General features: G+C 45.7%; 1 protein-coding gene and 1 long non-coding RNA gene across 2 annotated transcripts in view; one reads left to right on the plus strand and one right to left on the minus strand.

Annotated features, from left to right (window-relative positions):
* The window catches only part of TSNAXIP1 (translin associated factor X interacting protein 1), a 29,970-nt gene extending 9,734 nt beyond the window's left edge, over positions 1 to 20,236 (plus strand). The window contains exons 6-18 of the mRNA XM_009290822.2: positions 1,360 to 1,453; positions 5,652 to 5,848; positions 8,462 to 8,597; positions 9,391 to 9,560; positions 10,953 to 11,112; positions 11,916 to 12,046; positions 13,048 to 13,176; positions 14,778 to 14,939; positions 15,817 to 15,926; positions 16,790 to 16,913; positions 17,249 to 17,355; positions 18,175 to 18,399; positions 19,862 to 20,236. Coding sequence (XP_009289097.2) covers positions 1,360 to 1,453; positions 5,652 to 5,848; positions 8,462 to 8,597; positions 9,391 to 9,560; positions 10,953 to 11,112; positions 11,916 to 12,046; positions 13,048 to 13,176; positions 14,778 to 14,939; positions 15,817 to 15,926; positions 16,790 to 16,913; positions 17,249 to 17,355; positions 18,175 to 18,399; positions 19,862 to 19,880 — 1,764 coding nt within the window. The 3' untranslated portion in view covers positions 19,881 to 20,236. The remainder of the gene's footprint in view (positions 1 to 1,359; positions 1,454 to 5,651; positions 5,849 to 8,461; positions 8,598 to 9,390; positions 9,561 to 10,952; positions 11,113 to 11,915; positions 12,047 to 13,047; positions 13,177 to 14,777; positions 14,940 to 15,816; positions 15,927 to 16,789; positions 16,914 to 17,248; positions 17,356 to 18,174; positions 18,400 to 19,861) is intronic.
* A 244-nt stretch (positions 20,237 to 20,480) lies between these two features.
* On the minus strand, positions 20,481 to 21,463 carry LOC103908390. Its single transcript, XR_658152.2, has 2 exons — positions 21,374 to 21,463; positions 20,481 to 21,105 (listed from the first exon to the last, which is right to left on the minus strand). It is a non-coding gene; the product is annotated as an uncharacterized LOC103908390 (long non-coding RNA).
* Positions 21,464 to 21,588: the final 125 nt, after the last annotated feature.

A 21,588-nucleotide genomic window follows, 5' to 3' on the forward strand; every position in this document is an offset into this window, starting at 1 on the left:
GTCAGGCAGGACTTGCCCTTGGTGAAGCCATGCTGGCTGTCTCGAATCACCTCCCTGTCCTCCATGTGCCTTAGCATAGCTTCCAGGAGGATCTGTTCCATGATCTTCCCAGGCACAGAGTTGTTCACATCTTCTCGTGTACTCCGCATCTTCTATAACTGTTTCCATTTTCAAATCAAAGCCCAAGTCTTCAAAAAGACGTGGTAATCTAAAATGGATGTGAAACAGAATTTAGTCACTAAGCTCCTGAAGATTCCTGTGTAAACCCATAAAGCAGCAAGTGTGTAGGTTCCCAAATTTTCACTGCAAAACCTCTAATTCCTGAAGTTAGGTTTCTGCATGTGACAGGAAGGGGATTTCTCATCTAGCTCTTACCTGAGCCTAATTAGGATCCCCAAAATTCGCAACTTCTAATGGGTCTGATCCTGGGGGGTTCGTTGTGAGTGTTCGAGGACACACCTCATGGAGACGTTGAGAAACAATACTTTAATTCAATACACAGATAGAGTAGGAGTGGGTACTCCTGTTTTTGTAATATCCTGCAATTAGAGCATTTATGCAGACTGGGAAGTTTAGATTCGATTTTCTCTGCACAAATTAATTCAAACTCTCATTCCCAAAGGAATCCTGTAGTGACGTGAAAAGAAAGTGGTAGATGGAAGAGAATGGAGGGAAACAAAGAGTAACTAATGGCAAGAGAAAATAGAGATCTCATAACTGTGTTTATGCTTTGAAAATATTTTTTACTGTCTTACATGACATGTTTAATGGTATTTAATAGTGAGGTACACTCAGGGAGAGTGAATTACTTATTGCTAATGAAATCTTCCCATGGCCCAGATACAACACGGAAGTTTGACTATCATCTCTGAACAAGTTTTATTCTGCTGAGAAGGACAACATCTGCAGAGATACTCTCTCTGCTCTGCAGAGCTTGCCATTTAACTTAACAAAATAGGCAACGAAAGCAGCAATATGATCTTGTTACATATCTTTAACATCCATATTGTTACATCAGTATTGTAACTTGAGTTCTAGTCAGCTCCATCCGAACAGTATCATTTTCATTTTGGAGCTGTGCCCTGACAGACTTGGTCAAAGCTTCTCTTTGGCCACTAAAATGTCTGTTTGCTCTCCATCGTGCTGTGGCACCTATCAACAGGGGAGAGAACTCCACCTTCATATGACATATTTGGGATGGCAGACCAAAGATGGAGAGACAAAATAAAATGTGGTAGCAGTATTTTTATACTTATTCTCACTGTCATTAGATGCCATTTGTGTTGGACAAAACAGCCATCTCTGAATTCTGAAAAATGTGCCACTGAATGTTTTCTCAAGCTCTCTTTCTTCTCTCAGCCCTACAGAGAGATCTTTGAATTCTTCATAGACAACTTCAAGACCTATAAGCCCTTGCTGTCAGCTATAAAGAATGAATATGAAGTTACTTTGGGTAAGCTCTCGGACTTTGACCTGTGGGGAAAATACACTAATGGAGACATGTTCTTACAGAGCTTAGCTGTGTTGGATACATATATGGGATGAACAGCCTAAACAGATGTCAACTGGTAAAACCATCTTTCTGGTCCGTTAGGTCTATTTCCTTCATACATAAGATGAAGTTGTTGGAGGGTTTGTTTTCTTCCCCTATAATGTTTCAGATTTTTAGATTTAGATTGAAGACTTTTAGATTTTTTAAATCTTCATCACATACACCGTTCAGGCAACAGCAGTGTCTCAAGGTTTTTCTGGGACAATCACATTTGTAGTGGAGCGTATCGTACTAATACGTTTGGATGCACTTGCTCTGTTAACTTGAAGCTTGAATTACTCCTGAAGCAAGGCAGGGCAGAGAACTGGACTGGCTGTTCCCTGTCCATTCTTAGTGTGCTTTAAACTTTGCTTGGCCTTCAGATGCCACAGTCACACCAGTACGTTGTAAACAGTCACAGAGGGCTAGAAATAGACTGTAACCAGGCGCTTATTTCACACTGGGCACCGAGCAGCTATCAAATGTCAACAGTTTTCTACTGGGACAGTCTCTTAAAGGATATATATTGTTTATCCCAGTACCTGTTACCTGGGCTACCTAATCATAGTCCCTCATTATAGACAAAAATCTTTTTTTGCACAGTATACTTCAACCAGGTGAATAAGTCAATTTTAATCATTATATAAAAACATTTTTTTTAAATCATTTTCCTTCCAGAACTCTTTAGTAGACATTTCTTTGCTTCAGCTCCCAGAGATTACTGGTGTCCATGCTGTAGCCTATATTGTACCGCTTTCTGAAGCTTTTTTTTTTTAAGCATTTATTTACTGACTCCTCCATATTGCTTGGATGTGATATTTCCCTTTTTTAATCTGAAGTCTCTGGATACCCAGCAAAACATATCTTTTATGATAGCTTTATTTTTGGAAATCAATGGAATGCCAGTGAACCAATATGCCGTGGTACCAAGTGTACTTGAAGCTCTAAGAATAAAAAAAAAAATCAATTTGTTTTAAGTCGGGATTGGGATCCTCCCACCTTTCTGTATATTGAGGATTCATTTTCCTAATTACAGATTTTACCCTGCTAACGAGGCCCGCATGGCATCCATCCCCTTTTAGTTAAGGGTGTTGGATGGGGTTATCTGTAAGTAATTTCCAGGCCTCCTTCTCCCTGCCTAGCACAGACAACAGCTTACCTGCCTGGCCAAGGAAGCGGTGACCTAATACAACCCAACAACTCATGGCCGCGGAAACAAGAAGGTCCCACTTCCCCAGTCCTGATGGTGCACTCCCACTGCTTGGACTGCACCACCTCTGCCACTCACTGGACACCTCTATGAGCCGAGTCAACTCACCCAGCAGGAAAAACAAAGACCAAGAGCTGCAAAGTTTCCTGCTGGTTTAGTGAGTTGAATTGCTCACGAAAGTGGCTGTGCTTGGGAAGAGACAAAAGCAAGTGTCTGAGAGCAGAAAGAGTACAAAAGAAAGAGAAAAGGAAGGAAATTTACTGATTTGTAGAACTGTACTCCTAAGTACTTATCTTCATTCTTACATTATGTCTGACTGTGCTTAACAAAAACAACTTCTTTAAAATCTGTGAGGGGTGGCCATTCTGAGGGCTCCTAAAGTCAGAATTTTATATTCTGTTTATAGTCCCTCACTACAGTGCTTGGAGTATCAAGGCGCAGATAAATGGGAGTTTGCTTAGAGAGATGTCTCATCACTCCACCTAACATGCATACTCTATCTGCAGCATTTCAGCGCCCTTTGAAACTTAACTAAACCTCCTTTACACCAAAGCATTGTATTTCTCAGCCAACTGGATATTATCTTTGTAGTCTGATTTAGCAGCTATGTCTTACTCTGTTTTTTCTGCCATCCTGTACTAGCTTAGCCTAGATGATGTTTAAGGTGCCCACCACTGCACCCACCGCTGGGGCGGGTTCTCCCCTTAAATCTGCCAGCATTACAACGTATTCCCAGTTCAATCAGAATAATCTGATTATTTTTTTTTAAAAAAAGTATTATTAAATGTCCTAAAACTGTACTGCTTACACTGTGTATTTAGCTGCATCATTTTGGCAGCAGGACATTTGAAGTAGCTAGCACGTGCATAGCTGAGCACGCAGGCCAGAGAAGGCAGCCGCCTCTGATGGGAACAGGGACGCGCAGCCTGTACTGGCTGCTTGCAACCGCGCGTCTTCTGCCAGAACTGGACATACAACTGCGGCTGTAGCTCCTCTGGGTGTCAAGGTTGTGCTGAGCCAGTACTGAAGCTTTATGGCATTGTTTCTGGAGTAAAGCCACATGAATGTGAAGGTACTAAGCAGAATTTGGAACATAGCACTATGGAGAAGAGAGCCGTCAAATCCCTACAGCTGTTACCTTGATCCGAGATAAAGGTTATGTGGCTGGGAGCTCCTTTAAGACAAAGCTGAGTGACAGGGTAGGTCTTCATGGTGATGTTATCCATAGCTGAATCCATTTCCTGATTAAAATAACACTCAGGTTGGCTATGTCCACAGGGACTTCACATTGACTCCTTTGTGGTGCTAAGGCTTCTGGGTCCATCCAGCAATTCTGCATGTGCAATGAGCTGCACCACAGCCCGAATTCTTTCCAAGTGGGAGAATGTCTGTCCTTTCTTGGCATGGGGGGAGTTCTGAGAGGTCATCAGAGAGCTAATGTTCTCAGATGGCACTGGCCAGTGTCCACGCTACAAAATAATCACTTTGGCAGCCAAGGAGTTGTGCTCTAACTTCTGACATACTGGGCAGCTACAATTAAAAATACTGTTGCGCTTAATATAAAGGGGTTTGCTAGTGGTCAGGAGTCAGCTGTGAAACACTCAAACTACGCCTCAAAACAAGTTTGCTGAAGTTTTAACATGGTCACACTGAGCAACCAAACAGCACAGTGGCAGAATCCCTGTGCCAATGCTCTAACTTTTGCCATCTCTAGTCCTGATACAAGTACCACAGTGAAAGAGTTCTGCAAAACCTTTGGTACAGTTATAGCATGGGAAGGAAATTCACACCCAAGTATAATAAGAAAGGTAGTTCCTGTTCTTAGATTTATGTATGCGTTTTAACTTTTAAAATGCAGAATCTGTCGCATAGTAATTGTACATAAATACTAATACCAGGTTTTACTGAGGAGGAAAAAAACCTCCAAGTCAGATTATTCAGCATCCACCAGCATTTCTATCCTTCTGTTCAGGAGAGAGAGTGAACAGTTTTAATTGCTGAATAATGCAGTTATTCACAAACAAAATAAGGCTTGCTCACAGCCTGGTTTGAATCACGCCATATCCTGTCTTTGATCATTTTATTCTCCTGGTGGAATTCCATCTAGTCATAAAAACAAGCCTCCGCACCAAGGAGGTGGCATCAGAAGAAATTCTACCATGGAACTGTAACTAGGATGTGGGATCCGAGTCAAGTACTGTCACTAGGTTCCTCAGGTAAATATCTTTAAGAAAAATTTTCAAGTCAAAGGGGAAATAGCTGAGAGCGAAAAGCACACGTTACATCAAAGAAAGCCAAGAAGAGCACGAGTTCTTTACTAGATGTACTGAAGAGAACAGCAAAAGAAGAGAGGTCAAGGCATGCCTAAAAAGAGGGGAGAGTGGGTAGACAACAAATTTGTATACAAAAGGTTGTGTGAGACCATGCATTTGGTGACAAGAAAGCAGATCAAAGTTCATGAAGAATGTGCCTTCACAAAAGAGGGTAAATCGCTAATTCCCAGCTGTCTTTAGCCCCATATGCTGCCTGTGCTTAAATGGTGACACCTTCCCAACTAGTGAAACACGACAAAGCCATCAGTGCTCACTGTATCTTACCAAAACCTTTAGTACTCAAGAAAACAAAATAAAATACTGTTCATCCTTTGTTTTCCAAACCAGAATAAATAGCATGAGCTGAAATCAGAAATCTTTGTGAAGTTCATACGCACAGCTGGTTATAATCCCAAATCCACAACGGGATATAATCCCAAAAGATACTACTCCCAGTCCTCAGACACTCACCAGGCCAAAGCAGTAAAAGCCCCATGTTCAGTCCCACTTCCCACCAGCGCTGTTTTGAGGTTGAATATCCAACAGCCCAGCTGAGGAAAACCCAGGCTTTGGTGCTCATCACCTCTGCTCTCTTTAGCTCATCAGAAGAAGACAATTCGTGCCCTAGAGCCCCTGAAGGCTATGGTCGCAACTGTCTCCGAGGAGTGCACCCGGCAGATACTGGCACTGCAAGAAAAGGAGAAAGATCAAATAAATACGTTAAAGCAAGAGAAACAACATTTGTTAAAGTTCATTGACAACATGAAGGAAGAAAATAATTCTCTTCAGACTCAGGTAAATTAGACAATGATGAGTCAAATATTTCCCAACTTCTGTTGGATGTATTTTACACATTTGACCTCTCACCTCCCAGCCTCTCGTCCTTTGATGCCAGCAGAAGTTCTAGAGCAGGCACTGAACATCTGGCACGGTAGTGATGCTGGATCCTGGCCAGCTCCAGAGAATATCCTGTTCTCTTGAGACAGGCTGTGCTGCCGCTGTCAGAAGTCTTCACTTGTATCTCTTGTCCCATCTGGCTCTTCCAGTGTCACATTTGAAGGGGAGAGGAAATAAATATCTTCCTGGTACTGTTTTAAGTTCTTAATGTAAAAGTACATGCACTCTTTTACAACGCTGTACCCTTAGCATCTTTAAATCTGTATCGTTCATCCTACTGACAGTGCAGTCGCATTGGTACCTATAGGCAAGATTAGTTAAGTCTTTCCAGTTTAAATCACCACTTTATACAGTTCTTAAACAGTTTTAGCTACTCAGGCTGAAATGACACTACTGTTGGAGAGCAACAAGAGCAGGGCTGCTGCATGAGAAAGGACGAGCCAGGAGCTGAGGGTGACTGCAACGCAGTCAGAGCCCCGCTAACCGGGGCACAGTCTCACAGCACCAAGCAAGGTGCTGGCAGCAGTCATCCTCAGCAGTTCCAGATGAGGCATTGAAGCCCAGGGTCCATCTCATCTGTGGGTTGCGGGGGGAGGAAGCACGCACTCAGGAGCAGCAGGAGATAAGGCCAGAGTCAGAACTGGAGACAAAACTGCAACAGACATCTGAAGGGGTCCATCCAGGAGAAGAGCTACCTACAACATCAGTCCAAGATCCAGTTAGGATACAGAGACAGGACTGGAGGCAGATACACCTACAATATAGCTCAACAAAGACCAAAAGTCTCGGCCTGAGCTTAAACAGAGCTCCTTGGCTGCGGGCAGATGGTGTGTGGGTGGAGGGTCCAGCTGAGGCTGATCAGGGTAGTTAAGGTTCTTGGGGCCCTGACAGCTACTGCAGCTGATTCAGGAAGTATCAAGGAAGTGTTAGTTGGAAGGAACATCTAGAGTCTCCAGCCCAACCTCCCATGTGAAGCAAAACTATCCCCTATGTTACATCAGATCAGCCATGAGCTTGTCTGGCTTGAGTTTTGAGATCCTCCCGGGATGGTGATCCTCCACCTCCCTGGGCAGCCTGCTCCAGGGTTGTACCATCCTCCTGGTGAAAAATGAGCAGGAGGAAGAAACAAATTGTCCTTGTCACACGGCAATTCTGCTGTAGTCAGAGATGTGATAACAGCATGAACTCTACCTGAACTTGCTTTCATCCGGTAGTTTAAGTACTACGTTTAAGTGGTAAAGGTGAAGAAGAACAAGCTTCAGGACAGACTGTGTAGGCTCTTTATTCATCTAGCTAGCACTCGCTGAACCTTAGAGGCTTTGGTTTCACTAGCTAGATCAAAATGCTCGTATCTCTTCCATTTGCAGTCCTGGAACTAGCCAGTTCCACTTGTTGGTACTCAGAGGCCCCAGTGCTTCACAGAGCCATAAAGAACCTTCTCTGAAAGGAGCAACCAAGAATTTATGTGAAGTTATACTTGCCTTACCCTAAGAATAGAGCCCAGAATCCAAATTCTAGTTTGGGCTATTTAATTTTTGCAATTCGGGTGAAGGAGGCTGGGAAAAATAATTCTGCTAAAACCAGATTTCCATTTTTGAGACAGCATTCAAATATTCTAACTGTGGCACGGTTAGATATTCAAAAATTCCTTGGAAAGATCCACCTAAGCTGCTGACTTGTCTGCTGGTGGCAATGTGGTTGTGGCTGTGATGGTGTAGGGACACAGGCAAAACAGCATTGCTACAGCGGGCTCGTATTTTTATGAGACTAACAGAATTCAGAATTCTCATCAGAATAGTCAGAGGTCCCTGAGGCACTAGTTGTCTTCTGAGCAACAAGTAAAACACCATCTTGATTCATTCCCTATCCAGCAGATTAGGCAGGCGTTGGCAGTGACAGGATGTGATCACGTAATGAAACGCACATCATGGGAATAAGCTATGGTTTTACACATAATCCCAGTTCTTAGACTTCCAGATTTCTGATAGCTTTACTTTGCCACTCATTTATAATGCAATTAAAATTAAAAATTACAATGAAAAAATAAAAAATACAGCACAAATACAATCCCATGTTGCCATCCAAGATACATTTCTGTCACCAGTTCCAGTGGAGTAAATTGGTAAGAGTAGCAGCTTTTTTTCTCCTGTGTGACCAGCAACAGGGACAGAAGAAGTTGCTGGAAGGTTTTCTGGATACGGGCTTACAGCAGAGAAATGGTGTAACTCAGATGATGAAATGTATGTAATTCACTCTCTAGAAGGCTAAACACTCAGACGGAGCACCCTTTTGCACACTACATCTGAGTTTGAACTCTTCTGTCATATTTCCATCCGGTCCATTCTTTTCTACAGTGTTATCTCTTGCCCACTCTCCTGCTCCAGTTTTTCCCCTTTTGCTTCCCTTATCCCACTCTCTGCTCCTTAGTTTCTGCTCTAGACCCACCAAACCAGTCCAAGAGTTCCCACTGATGCCACGCTCCTGATCAATTCAAGCCCCTGTTTCCCGCAGGTGGAGCATTTGCAGACAAGCGTAGCTGAGGAGTATGCTCGCTATCTCAATGAGTACGGTGCCCGCAAAGTGCTTCTAGCAAAACTGAATGATATGCATCATGAACGGCTGGAGATGACACGTCACCAAGTCCAAGGTAGAGAAAGCAGATCTCTGTAAGAACCTGCCCTGCACAGAGACCCAAATGCACATCCATCGGTACAGCATTGCAGTAAAAATTCAGAGTGTCTCTGAAATATCTTCAGATATGCTTTGACTCCTTAAAAGAAGTTAGACAAATTCATGGCCAAAAGGTCCATAAACAGGCAGGAAAGGGAATAGGCAGGGATGTACCTAATAGTCTGATCTGATTCAGTAAGTCATTGCTTGTATTCCCATACGCTCTTGCTTAGCACAGCAGGTAAATTGAAGGCAGGAGCTGCCCAATGCAAAGGTTCCTTATGTTTTTTGACTCCAGTGCCAACTGTCAGCATGTCTCACCCAGCCACGGCTGCCAGCTTTGTGCCTGTCCACAAGGACAGATAAAACTGCTGAAACTCAAGTGTCACAAATACCTGGCACAGAGGTTACTCTGTTGATCCACAGTCTGGTTACAGGCACCCATAGTGCTACTGCTTCTTACTCTCTGGCTGTAGCCATTGCATCTGTGTGAGGCTCTCCCTGCCTGCGATCCTCTCCGTTAACCAAAAGCAAGCCTGAGCCTTTGAGTATGTATGTGTGCATGGGAGAGGAGGCGACAGTGGGTGGGAACGCGAACACTGCAATATACTCCTGGACTTGCAGTTCTTTAGTAATAACACAGTCTACACCCATGCAGCTCTTGCTGACCCTTTGTAAGGTTATGTGGTCTAAAAGCTTAATAGATGATTTAGAAAACTACGACTGCAATTTTACTGTCATGGGCTTTCATCAATGGCTGTTGTTTAAAGACGTCAAGGGTGAAGATGTGGTGAAGTTAACTTTGGCATTAAAGATAGCTCGGCAGGACCTCACAAAAGCCCAGGTGAAGCTGAACACAACGATAGCAGACTACGGAGATGTTGTGCCCAGGAGAGATTTTGAATCACTGGAGAAAAAATACTCTGATTTACTTCAGGAGGTGAGCATAGGCTTCTAATTTTCAATCTATACCACATAAATACAAACATGATGCTTCAAGTATTCAGGTTGGGATAGGGACTCAGTAAACCTAGAGCTCACATATGTGCATTTCTTTGGGTTTTGTACATACATGAAAAGCCACTGTCTTCTAATCCCCAAAAGCTCCCTATCTATCGGAATCTCATACTGCCAGAGCACTCAAAATCAGTATACCGTCACAAAGCCTTAACATCAGTTTTAAATGAATTAACACAGTAAAAGCAATAATGGCCCACAGGCCACCAAGAGCCCGCAGATTACAGCTTGAGAACTACTGTCTGAAGTCATCATATATATAAATAAATGAACTAGGTTCACCTCACATACATTGCACAGTTTTGCCCAAACCACGGCTAACAAACTGCTGCTGGGCTAGCAATGCTTATCTGTCTAGCTGGGTTTTTGCCTGTCCCAGCAGTGTTAAATGGCTTCCTTAGCCTACTGAAACTCCAAGGTCATCAACCCAGCTATGGGGCTGATCAATGCATTTTCCAGCTGTGAAAGAACTGGACTAGGTTCCTCATGTTGTATCTGTTTGCTGCCTTTTCAGAATAAATGTTTGCTTGCCTTGCACTGGAGATGCACAGGAGCAATGCCATGTCACGTGCAGGACAGCGAAGGGGTAGCACACACCGGTGGCTAGGATGGGGTCTGCTTCCAACCCCGCAGTGGCAGAGTGGCAGTGACCCGATCTCTAGAAGGAGGATGAAAAAGAGAACACATTGAATCCCACCACGTAGTTAGTGCACAGCTGTGAAGAGAGATGGATGAAAAAAGTCCCACCCGCCTTTGTGGTTCAGAAAAGCAGTGCTGGGCTGTCCCGGATGCATTTGGGCCACTGGCAGCTCCATTCCAGCCCTGACCGTCAGCACAGCTTGATCCACTGTTCATGTCCCTACATCGTGGCATAATAAATACAGACACAGCCCTCAAAACCCAGACTAGAGCTGTGGTTACCTCTGAATCACGATGTAGTAGGAGAGCAAAGATAAATCATATAAAAAAGAAACACTTTCTAAATAAAGTGTAGTGGATCTGGAGGGGATGCATGTAAAAATTTCTAGAACAGAAGCCTTTGTTTCTCCTGCTCTCTCCTAGTGGATTAAGATCTATTTTAAACACAAAACCAGGTATAAAAGGGTCATTGACATGTTTTGTCAGAAGTTTTTGTAAACGGTAACAATAAAATTTAATAAATTATTTATTTTTCTTCCAATCTAGAAGCAATTAGCCAGGGACAGCTCTCAGTAAGTCTATGGACTACACTGACTGCTCACTGGAGCTGTTTAACAACAGAAAATTTCTGTTACTCTGGCTAGTTTGTTACAATCCTCCTTTCTGTATCCTTTAGATGAAGACTCTGCAGAAGGATTTTGATCAGCTCCATAAGGAATATGAAACACTGCTGGAAATCCACAGAGAGACTGCAGAAGAGCGAGACAACTTCTGCGCTGAACTCCAGCGAGTTCAGCGCAACTGCACACCCCGGCCAAACTGGGCGAAGTGTTCAGGTGCCAAATGTATTCAGCAGTGGTTTGCTTAAGGCAGCTCATCTTTAAATGGCTTTAAACTAAAGGGGGGTAGATTCAGACTAGATATAAGGAAGAAATTTTTTACGCTGAGGGTGGTGAAGCACTGGCCCAGGTTGCCCAGAGAGGTGGTGGATGCCCCATCCCTGGAAACATTCCAGGTCAGGTTGGACGGGGCTCTGAGCAACCTGATCTAGTTGAAGATGTCCCTGCCCACGGCAGGGGGGTTGGACTAGATGGGCTTCAGAGGTCCCTGCCAACCCAAACTATTCTGTGATTCTATGAAACACTTTGCTATGGTGCATTTCTTACCTGCAACGCCCCATTTTTCTCCCAGGCTTTTAGGCAGCGGGCTGAGAGAGAGAGGAGCTTGCAGGGTATTCCATTTTGCCTTAGACATCTTAGGAGACAAACTGGATGTCTAAAGATCTGTATCTATCATAAGGCCCCTAGTGGGATTCACGCAAAACCGGTATGCGTGGGTGCATTCTCCTCTTCTAGCAGCTCAGCGTCTTTTTGCTGTTGCAGCGGTGATTCCTGTGAAACACTTGCTATGGTGCATTTCTTACCTGCAACGCCCCATTTTTCTCCCAGGCTTTTAGGCAGCGGGCTGAGAGAGAGAGGAGCTTGCAGGGTATTCCATTTTGCCTTAGACATCTTAGGAGACAAACTGGATGTCTAAAGATCTGTATCTATCATAAGGCCCCTAGTGGGATTCACGCAAAACCGGTATGCGTGGGTGCATTCTCCTCTTCTAGCAGCTCAGCGTCTTTTTGCTGTTGCAGCGGTGATTCCTGGTGGAGCTGACCGGTGGGGCTGTCTGGCTGAGGGGAAGACCAGCGATCAGCTAGTGGATGTGCTTCTGGAAGAAATAGGAACAGGAGCACTAAGAGAGATAAATGTCTTCCCTGGATGGGTATGTGTAAGCTTTCTTCCCTGCTTGTTTCCACTGAGATTAATTGGCAATAGATATCATTAGAAAGGTGGGAGAATTGCTTTCATGGCTGGTGTCTTCAACATTCACCTTCCCATTAGCGTAACCACCGAAAACTTTAAAGCTAGGAAAACTCAGGTGCAATAGAAAAGCTGAAACTGAGTGTGAGCACACTGAAGACACAGATGAAGTAGCCACACTTTACAACGAATCATCAGACATGCAGGTAGTACTAGTGGGCTGGAGCCCCTTACTAATGCTCCACTACATGGCTGAGACAAATTAACAGCGTCCTGCTGCTGAAAAGCCTTGTCCTTCTCCCCTGTCCCGACCCCCTGGTACTGGCTGCAGCAACAGGGAAGTATCCAGCAGAGCAGTATTTGTTTTTTCCCCGTTTAGTTCTCTGCCGATGAGATGAACTCAGACAAAGCACTAGAATGACTAAGAGTAAGAAGCGAAGCAAGACTACATAGCAGGGAATGACTACTTTTCGTGGCATCAGGAAGTTAATTCAACTCACACTGTCCCATTGCACTGCACCCCAGCACGTGGGGGAATCAGGAAATGATACAGGGACAAGGAAATGTTACAAGGATTCCTCACATCATACCAAGCATAACTGTATCCAAAGGTTTTCTCAGGGACAGAGTAGCATTTCTTTGGTCCTTCAACATCTCTTCCTCAGCCTTTCCAGAAGCTTGAACTGTTTGCCCTGCCATTCCTGGAAGATATTTCCAAGAAAGTTCTTTCCTTTTCTATTTTCGCTGGGCGGAACCTCTCACACAGTCCCATTTTGTCCACCCTGGAGCACTTGAGACACACTGCAGAGGTGCCGACAGATGTGTTTTATGGTACTGGGAATGAGACCTGCACAAATGACTCATTCTGATGCCTTTAGATGCTGAGAACATGGCTTTGGTGCTGCATCACTGCCAGCGAGGCGAACGCCTTACCTGTATCTGTGTTTCTTTTCCATTACTTAGGGCAAAGGTGACAAGGTGCCTGTGTACCTGAGGCATGAAGGTGAAGTCAAGAACAAAAAGCTGACTAAGAAGGATGTGGTGAACATCCTAAAGGATGTCTGGAGGGAGAAAATTGCACTAGAACAGCAGGTTTGTCCCATTTTCCTTCTCCACAAACAGCATGTGCTATGACAGTCAGTCCAGTTTGGGAAGGCAGGGTCTCACCCCTGTCCTGCCTAGTGTTTCATCTGAATCGAGCTGCATAAAACATTGCAAGAACAAACCGCCTCAGCTGGTGCCTGGCAGGGCTCCCCAGGGATCTGACTCATGAATTAGGACAGTGTCATGTGGATAACTGGTAGCTCCATCCCAGGCCTAAGAGGCTTCTTCTGCAGCTCCTGCTCCCGGGACAGCCGAGTGCTCGTGAAGCAGCTGATGCCCAGCCACCACTGCAAATTCAGAGGCGTTCAGGAAACCAGAGTCAGCACTGGTTGCTTTGATGTCCAGGGCCGTAAACTGCCGTGGTCCAGCAGCTGTTGCAAGAGCAGCCGAGCTGTCCCTGAAGATTCCTTCACAAGGCAGGGTGCCCAGGGGAGGAACCACTGCAGCAATCACCCTGAGCTAAATCAGCCGTGCTCGTGAGTCTGAGACCTTAGCTAGGCTGACTGCTGCTATTCTGGGGTGTGATGGTGCTCTGTAGACCGACACGTCATCGTGACTATGCAGTGTCTGTTCTTAGCTGGTGGAAACCTCAGCAACATCCATGCAGCCAAAGCAAGGCCAGGGTTTTCTGCTGGGTTGATTTTAACCCATGTCAATCCGTTATTGAACTCCATAGTGTTTGTGCCCATGCCAGAGAGGAACAGGTGGCACTGCAGGAAAAATGAGGAGCAGGGACAAAAAATAACTTACATTGATAAATGAATTAATATAAAAGTGCTTTGGTTTTGTTACACAAAAAACAAAGAACAAAGGGACAAGAATTTCCCCTTCTTTGTCCAGGGTGGGTTGGGAGTGACAGCTGGAGGCCAAAGGGGTGAGGTGTGTGTTCTCTGCCAAGGCAGACGTTATGGGTTGCCTGTCTGGGGCGATACAAGACTCAAAAGAAAATAAAAGTGGCTGTTTAATTCTTCCCATGTTAGGGACAAGTATGATACCATCTCCCCAGATACTGGACAAGCCCTGTTACTGTGCCTCAGTCATATGAAAGCAACCTTGAGAGAGGCAGAGCCACTTTACAGATTCCTTCTCTTGAGCTCGAAGCCTAGAAACGTCTCTGAGATCAACCCCAAATGGCTTAATGTTTTCTATGGCAGCTGCCTTTTACTTTCAGCGTGGTTTCCTGGGGAAGGAGGGTTGCCGCAATCACTGTCTGGCTCTACTTTTCTCCAATAACTGCTTCCATTTCTCAACCCGTGAGCCAAGCTCAGCTAAATCTGACAGAGGGGTAGCGCCTCACAGGTAGCAAGTTCCTACATATTTCACAAAAACAGGCAGGAGAAGAGAGACTTTATCAGTGGTCTCAGCAACAGAAGAGCTTCATTGTAAACTTACCCACATTTAGAGGACAAACCTGGGAGAAAGACTGTGAAAGATCTAATAACGGGGAAGACTCCAGCCAGCACTAGCACTGTGTTAGCACTGTGTGAGATCCCCAAAAGACAGACATCTGTACACAAACAGCTAGAATCCAACGGGCAGATTTGATTTAGTTCCGCTGCTTATGGGAGTTACTCACTTGTTATCTGCAGACAGGGAAGCGATCCAGTCTTCCCGAGTTCTTTCTCAGCTACCTCCAGAAGAAGCACGGAGATGCCGCTGCCATGGAATGGTCTTACACCCTCTACGAGAACATGCGACTCTGTCGATCGAACCATGTCCTGAGCTCATTCTATGACATACTCACCGGGAAGGTAGGCAACCCGCAACCCAATGCCGCACCTCTGCCCAGACATCCCTCGTGTGACAGGCAGCAGGCAAGGGAAGCGTTCCTCTGCAAATGGGCTTCACCTCCCATTCCTCCTCCTGGGAAGCCGCACCTTCTCATGAGAATAAAAGTAAACACTGACACACTAGAGAAGGGAATCCTGTCCATGCAAGACACAGCAGGCTCTTACTGCTCCCAACAGAGCTTCTCGAAGACCCCGTTTCTTTCAAACACTTTAATCGCATCATAACTGCTCTCTCCGATGAGAGGCTTCTGTTTGCCAGACTTACATACAGGCCTCTTTCTCTCAGTAGGTCTTTCCTGAAACAGCTCATGGTCTGCCCCTGTGAAGCGTTTGTGAAGATCAGGACACAATCTCTGAACTGCAGCACCGTGCAGGCCCTGGCAGCCTTGCGCCCCGCTCCCCAGCACCGTGTCAGAGCTGGAAAGCTCTGGCTACATGGCCACATCTTTCCATCTCCTGTAACACAAAGACACGTAGCCCCCCCCAGCTCCTCTTATACTTGCCCTACTTACGTCTTGCTTGGAAATGGAAAAGTGGCTGGGACCAAGTGCCACCATCTGGGCAGGGAGGCTGCCGCCATGCTGGGGCATCCAGGGTGTGCATCTGCACCTGAGGCTTTAACAGTTTAAGAAAGTTCTTCAACAAGAAGCCACTGTGAACAGCCACCCTGCAAGCCACTGTGTTGCTTGCTTAATTATTTGTAAATCACTAAAAGCTGCTCAGGTAAAAGTTGCTTTAGAAGCAGCCACAGTCCTTTTGCAGTTTTGCTTCCCTCTTGAAGGTAGTCCAAGGAACAGATGGGGCAGTTACTGACCTGTGAGCCTTCCCTGTTTCACAGGTGGGTGAAGAACAGTATCACGGCCAGAATCAGCTGATTTCCAACCTACAAAAGGAGCTGGCTGCCTGCGACAGCTCAAACAGCGGATCCCTGACCAGCAAGCAGTTCAGGCAAGAGGCCGACTGTCGCCCACCGAGCTCTGCCCACGTCTGGCACACGTCAGATGTTGTGATATGCTGAGTCTGTCTGCTTTGCTTATCTGCCAGCGCAGCCAGGGGAGGAGGTTTTCTCTCTTTTAAATTCCTGCGCGGACAGCTCTAGCAAGGCTATACTTGTTAACCTCTGCATTAGGTTTAGAATAATGTGAATACTGCAAGTTTTGAGGAGTGCAACTGAAGAGGCCCGAGAGCAGACATGGGGTGCTTCACACATGCAGTGGGACAGGCTGGCAGCCCCTGCACCCTGCCACGCTCCCCGAGGGGACACGGGACCCTACGCAGTGCTCCCACGAGCTCCTGTGATAGGTCACAAAGCATTTCTGTGAATTTTGCTACAGGTGCAAGGTTGGTCAATCTTCTCCCAGTTAATCAATCAGCCGTGCCTTCATAAGTGAAACTCTAAATACAGCATTTCTTTGGGCCATAGCACAGAAGAGAAGCACCAGCCATTTCCAGCACTTAGCTGGGAACGCGGCGCTGGTACAGACACGCCAACCAATTCGGTCTGGGCTACCAGCTAACCCATACTCACGGTTGCATTCAGAGTTTCCCACATGGCTTAGCATCCAACGCCCACCTGAGTCCTGAGCTCTGCTGAAAGCTTTGCCCTTGTTTTGGTGTCTGAAGGTGCACGTGCTTCTTGAAATGTGTTGCCTGTGAAAGCAATGAATTTTTCAAGATCTGGAATAAATGAAGACCATGGAATACATGCACTCACTGGTAGCCTAAAAAACAGCCAGCCACACTGGCAGTCGTTAAGTGCTCGTACTGTAACAGCATACAGACTTCTGTCCGTATTGCCTGTCTCCATACAGCACGGCTGTGAGGGAAGCTTTTCCCCTGAAAAGGAAAGAGTCAATCCAAGAACTAGTGGATGCGAGCGGGTGCAAGCTGGACAGCACTGAAGACCTCATCGACTACATGTCCTTATTCAAAGAAGTAAGCTGATGTTACTTAAGTTTTCCTTTTGATTCAGATTAAGCCTAATTTAGGGCTTAAATTAGTCTTACCAGACTAATTAGGTTTATCAGACTAACGAAGTTGCAGTGCCCACCACAAGCTCTAACACCCGAAGGCCATCCGTAGACAATGGCAATGCAAGCTTGTGCCTTTTCTATGATAGTTTTTCTTCCCTATTCTCTCTCTTTATTTCCACTTTTCACGTGGAAATTCCATTTCTAGGAGGGCTGAGTTATTTTAATACACATTGGGGGGCAGCTCCTATCGAGACTGGAACACATGTTCTGTGCTAACGCACCTGTAATTTCTTTCAGGATGAGGAGGGGAACGCTGAACCTTTCGTTGCAAAGCTCAGGACCCAGTATGTCAGGGAGAAGCAGGAGTACCTAAGACAGCTGAAGGACAAGCTGGGAGATTTAACGTAAGTATGGAGGGAAGGGGCTGACGGGGAGAGCAGATCAGGACAGCACGTGTAGAGGGAACCCCCCTGTGGACACAGGAGTGCGTGGCCAGTGCAGGGCCCTCTGCACTATCAGAGGGCCCCAGCTGTGAATATTCCAGTAAATACCAAAACCTGGCTGAGTCCTGCTCTGCAAAACACTGCACAGTGTCAGTTCCTGACCCAAAGGACTTGGATATGGCAGGCAGTGAGTAGAGAAGATTGGTTGTACCAATAATCCCCTTCAGTACTTGAAGTCTCATATCCCACCACTCCTCAGCTCTCCAAAACCAGCAGTAAAATCCTGTACAACCTCAGAGGCTGGTTCTGAGGAGTGGGAAGAGTGAACAGGACTGACAACCGCGGATTTAAAGAAATAATTCCCCCTCAAAACAAGATAAACGAGAGGCAGTTACTGCATAGGAAAAAAGTCTGGTGCCAGGCACTGAGCACTGAGGAGAACACTGAAGATGGGTAAGTACCGTCCAACGCGGGCACTGAACTAGCAAGGGAAAATGTAGTTCTGTAACAAAGGATATCACAGTGCACAAGGGTGAGTTTAAGGTCTTGCCAGGTTATCACAAGTCTAACATTTCCTAACTTCTGTTCAGTTTGAAATTTAGTACTTAGCAGACTTTATTACATGCGTATTTAAAAACCAAAGGGTAGTAGAGGCAGAGATAACAATATCAAATTCTCTGCTCTGCAATTCAAGCAGCATGGATTCTCACTGTGGCACAAAACTATAAAAATTCCTTTCACATACCACAGCATAGCAGTGACCGAGTTGTTTTTGAACAGAGAGGTGAACGCAGATGATCTGAAGACTGCCTTCTGCACGATCGATCCCGATATTGATGATCAGACACTAGATACCTACATTGGTCTGGCTTATCAGGTCCGAAGAGAACAGCCAGACCAAGAAGTTGTCCCTGTGGAAACTGCACTTGAGAGACTGCTCGCCGGAGATGTGAGACGAGTAGGGCCCTCACCCAGGGAGGGAAGCACGGCAGGCTTCGAAGGAGAGTAAGGAAACTTCCAATATTAAGAATAAATGGACTGTTTGATCTCCAGGTTTGGATAATAAGCTGAGAGTCAGAATTACTGCACTAAATACTTCTTCCCGTGCATACAGAGATACACCTAGTAACTAACAGTAGAGAGGATAGGCTAGCTTGAGCTATCAGAAGCACTTTCAGCTTAAGCAGCAAAGCACTCCAGTACAACTTTGCAGCCTATCCAGAGTCATTTCAGCTCAGCGAGACTTGCAGTGGGAGGTTGCCGGATCCCCAAACAGAGGCTTCACACCCTCACGGCACCGGGGCACCGCAGGGTGCTGGGCTCTCTGCTTGGTGACAAAACAACTACGCTCCAACGGTCATTACTTGAACCTGAGAAGCCACCATCAAACTCCAGGCTGCAACGTGGCTGCTTTAGCCCTCGGGCCTTACGGTTCCTTGGCTCAAAGAGGGAGGGTTTCAAAGATACGTTTGCAAAATAAGGTGCCATCAGCACAGTCAGGGTGCAAGTGAAAGGTCCATTCAGCCCACGCCAGGTTTGCTACCATGTCTGTCCCCAGGGAGACTTTTATCTTGGTGTAGCTGCTGTTGTCCAGTATGAAATCACTTTGAAAGAAATTCAAGTGCTGCCCCACGTGTAGGTTTAACCAAACTGAGCTGGAAGAGCAAACCAAGCACAGAAACACAAAAATCTGTCCCTTGCTTCAAGGAAGACACCACATGCATTCTGGTTACGGCCTTTCCAACCACTGGCATCAGTTAATCTTTCCTATCCATTAGTGTCCTCTCTATCCAGCACATAGCCCTCTCCAGGGAGGGGACTAAGGGTTCATGAAACAAGAACCCCGTAGGAAAGCAGCTCTGCTATGGTTATGCCTAAATTGCCGAGTAAGTGGAGCAACCCCGAGAAGCAAAACCTGTTCTTTTTCTCATAGCATAGTTTGAAAAGAAAGAGGAAAGCCGAAATCAGAAGGTGCCTTCCTAACAAAGGAAGGCGTCTTGCAAAGACTGATTGCACTTGGAAAGGCATCACAGCCTGCGTGACAAAGTACCCCCCAGAGGTACGAGGCCCCTGGGACTTCTGCCTTGAATACTGAATTTGGTGCTGAGCACCTTCAGCACAAATTGCAAAATACCAGGAAAGGAACGATAAAAGATTGAAAGGGAGATGCGTCGTCTAGCTAGAAACCAAATGTCCTAACTGCAGGTATCTCTAGGGGTATTCTGAAAGGAGGAGTTGTAATATGGCAAAATTCCGTATATCTAAAAAGAACAGGGAACTTAAATACAGAGAAAGTCTCTGGTAGATGAACATTGGGTTTGCAAAGCTTTTCAAGAAAGCCCCTAACGGGGAGCATTGGGCTACGGAGAGCGGGAGTCCCTCGTTTTGCTTCACCCTGAGGACTTTAGATTCCAAAAAGTTAACTGCTGTTTACAGTGGCAGGTATCTCTTTCTTTTCCCCTTCCAGTTACATCATTAGGACTTGAACAATGTGTCCCTAAAAATCTTGAATTTAGTTAACCCTGACTTTACTGCAACTAGACGCTGAAGACATCTCAACAGAAGAGAAGGACCAGATGGGGAATCTTACCTCTCCCTCTCACAGCGTTCCCACCCATCGAAGCCCCATCGTCTCCTGCCTTCAGCTGGAAGCCGTTCAGGTCAGGAACCCGGCAGCTGAGGAAGCTGGTTGCAGACGTGTCTCCTAGCAGCACGGCTGCATGAGGAGGCAACGCAACGGAAGGAAAGAGGAACCAGCAGCTTCTTCCTGGGAGGTTCTCTCCGTTCTCTCCTTCGGAAAAGAGGGTTCTCGGGGTGCTTCTGTGTTGGAAGAACACAGAAGCTTTCTCTGTGTTGCCACACAGAGAAAAGAAGTTGGAAGCTTACTTCAGATCAAAATTTTCAATTTTCAAAAAAAGTTCTCTCCTTCGGAAAAGAGGGTTCTCGGGGTGCTTCTGTGTTGGAAGAACACAGAAGCTTTCTCTGTGTTGCCACACAGAGAAAAGAAGTTGGAAGCTTCATTACTACTTCAGATCAAAATTTTCCAACTCTGGCATGCAAAGCCTTGAGGACACACTCAGAAAGTCCCATAATGGCAGAAAATTTATTTTAAAATGTACAAGTTTTGCAATGTGTTTGTTCAAAGAACAAAGGTGTTTCCTTTTGAATATTGCAAAAAATCCCCTTTGTTGTATTAATGGAATTACTTTAAAAAAAAATACTGGAAAAATGACTGACCTTTGTATTGGCGTTGCCTGCCAAAGAGATTTTAACTATATTGGTCATCATTTCCTTTAGCGTTGTGCAAAACCTGCTTAACTTGCGAGTGTTGCTGCCAGGAGCTGGGTTGGATTTCCAGGAGTCCGCACTAACTGCGCCATTTGGCTGCGGTTTTGGGAAACTACGCTGCGCACACAGCTTAATCCAGAGACAAAGATCCACACTTGCAGCGGGATTTAGGACAGGCTTAGGATGGGGAGAAACAACCAGAGGGTGGCAGGTATCCTGCGTGACCGTCAGACTGGCTGCACCGGCGCAATCAGAGCCTGCGCGGACTGTCCCGCCCCGGGAGCCTCGGAAGAGCCACCACGGAGATGGTTTGCGCTGAGCTTTGACTTACCCCGACTGGACGTGCTGACCACGCTCAGCCCCGCTCCGTCCCGTTTGAGACCGCAAAGCAGCAGCCTTGAGCCATCCCTTCTTCACAGACATCTGGAAATCAATCAATCAATTTAAAGACTCAAATCTAAGTCAAATTAATCAATTTAAAGGCTCAGGGTTTTCAAGTTCAAGACAGAGATGCTAAGAATTAGGGGGAAAAAATAAAATCTATCCATTTTTCTCAGAAATCAAATAAGCACCGTGTCTTACCTCGGGAATTACAGACTAGCTAAATAAAAGGAAACCACGCTAGTGTGTCAGGCTGACTCACTGGAAAGACACGAAGAAAAACATGCAAGAGAAGGTTTGATACCCATACCCGTCCCTCCGAAACTGGTGTGGGTGACAGGCATCATTCTTCCCCAGCTTGTGAATTGTTTTACAAGGTCACAGTCCTTTGCACCTGAGATCCTCTGCTGTGGCTGACCTCATTCCTGGCGTGGTTTAGGTTCACTGTAAGCAGTAAAATCGTACACACGAAGTTTGCTTTAATTATCTCCCTACTTGAGGAACACAAGGGAGCACAGTGCGGCC

Source organism: Aptenodytes forsteri, unplaced genomic scaffold, assembly GCF_000699145.1.
Source record: "Aptenodytes forsteri isolate BGI_AS27 unplaced genomic scaffold, ASM69914v1 Scaffold14, whole genome shotgun sequence".
NCBI lineage: Eukaryota > Metazoa > Chordata > Aves > Sphenisciformes > Spheniscidae > Aptenodytes > Aptenodytes forsteri.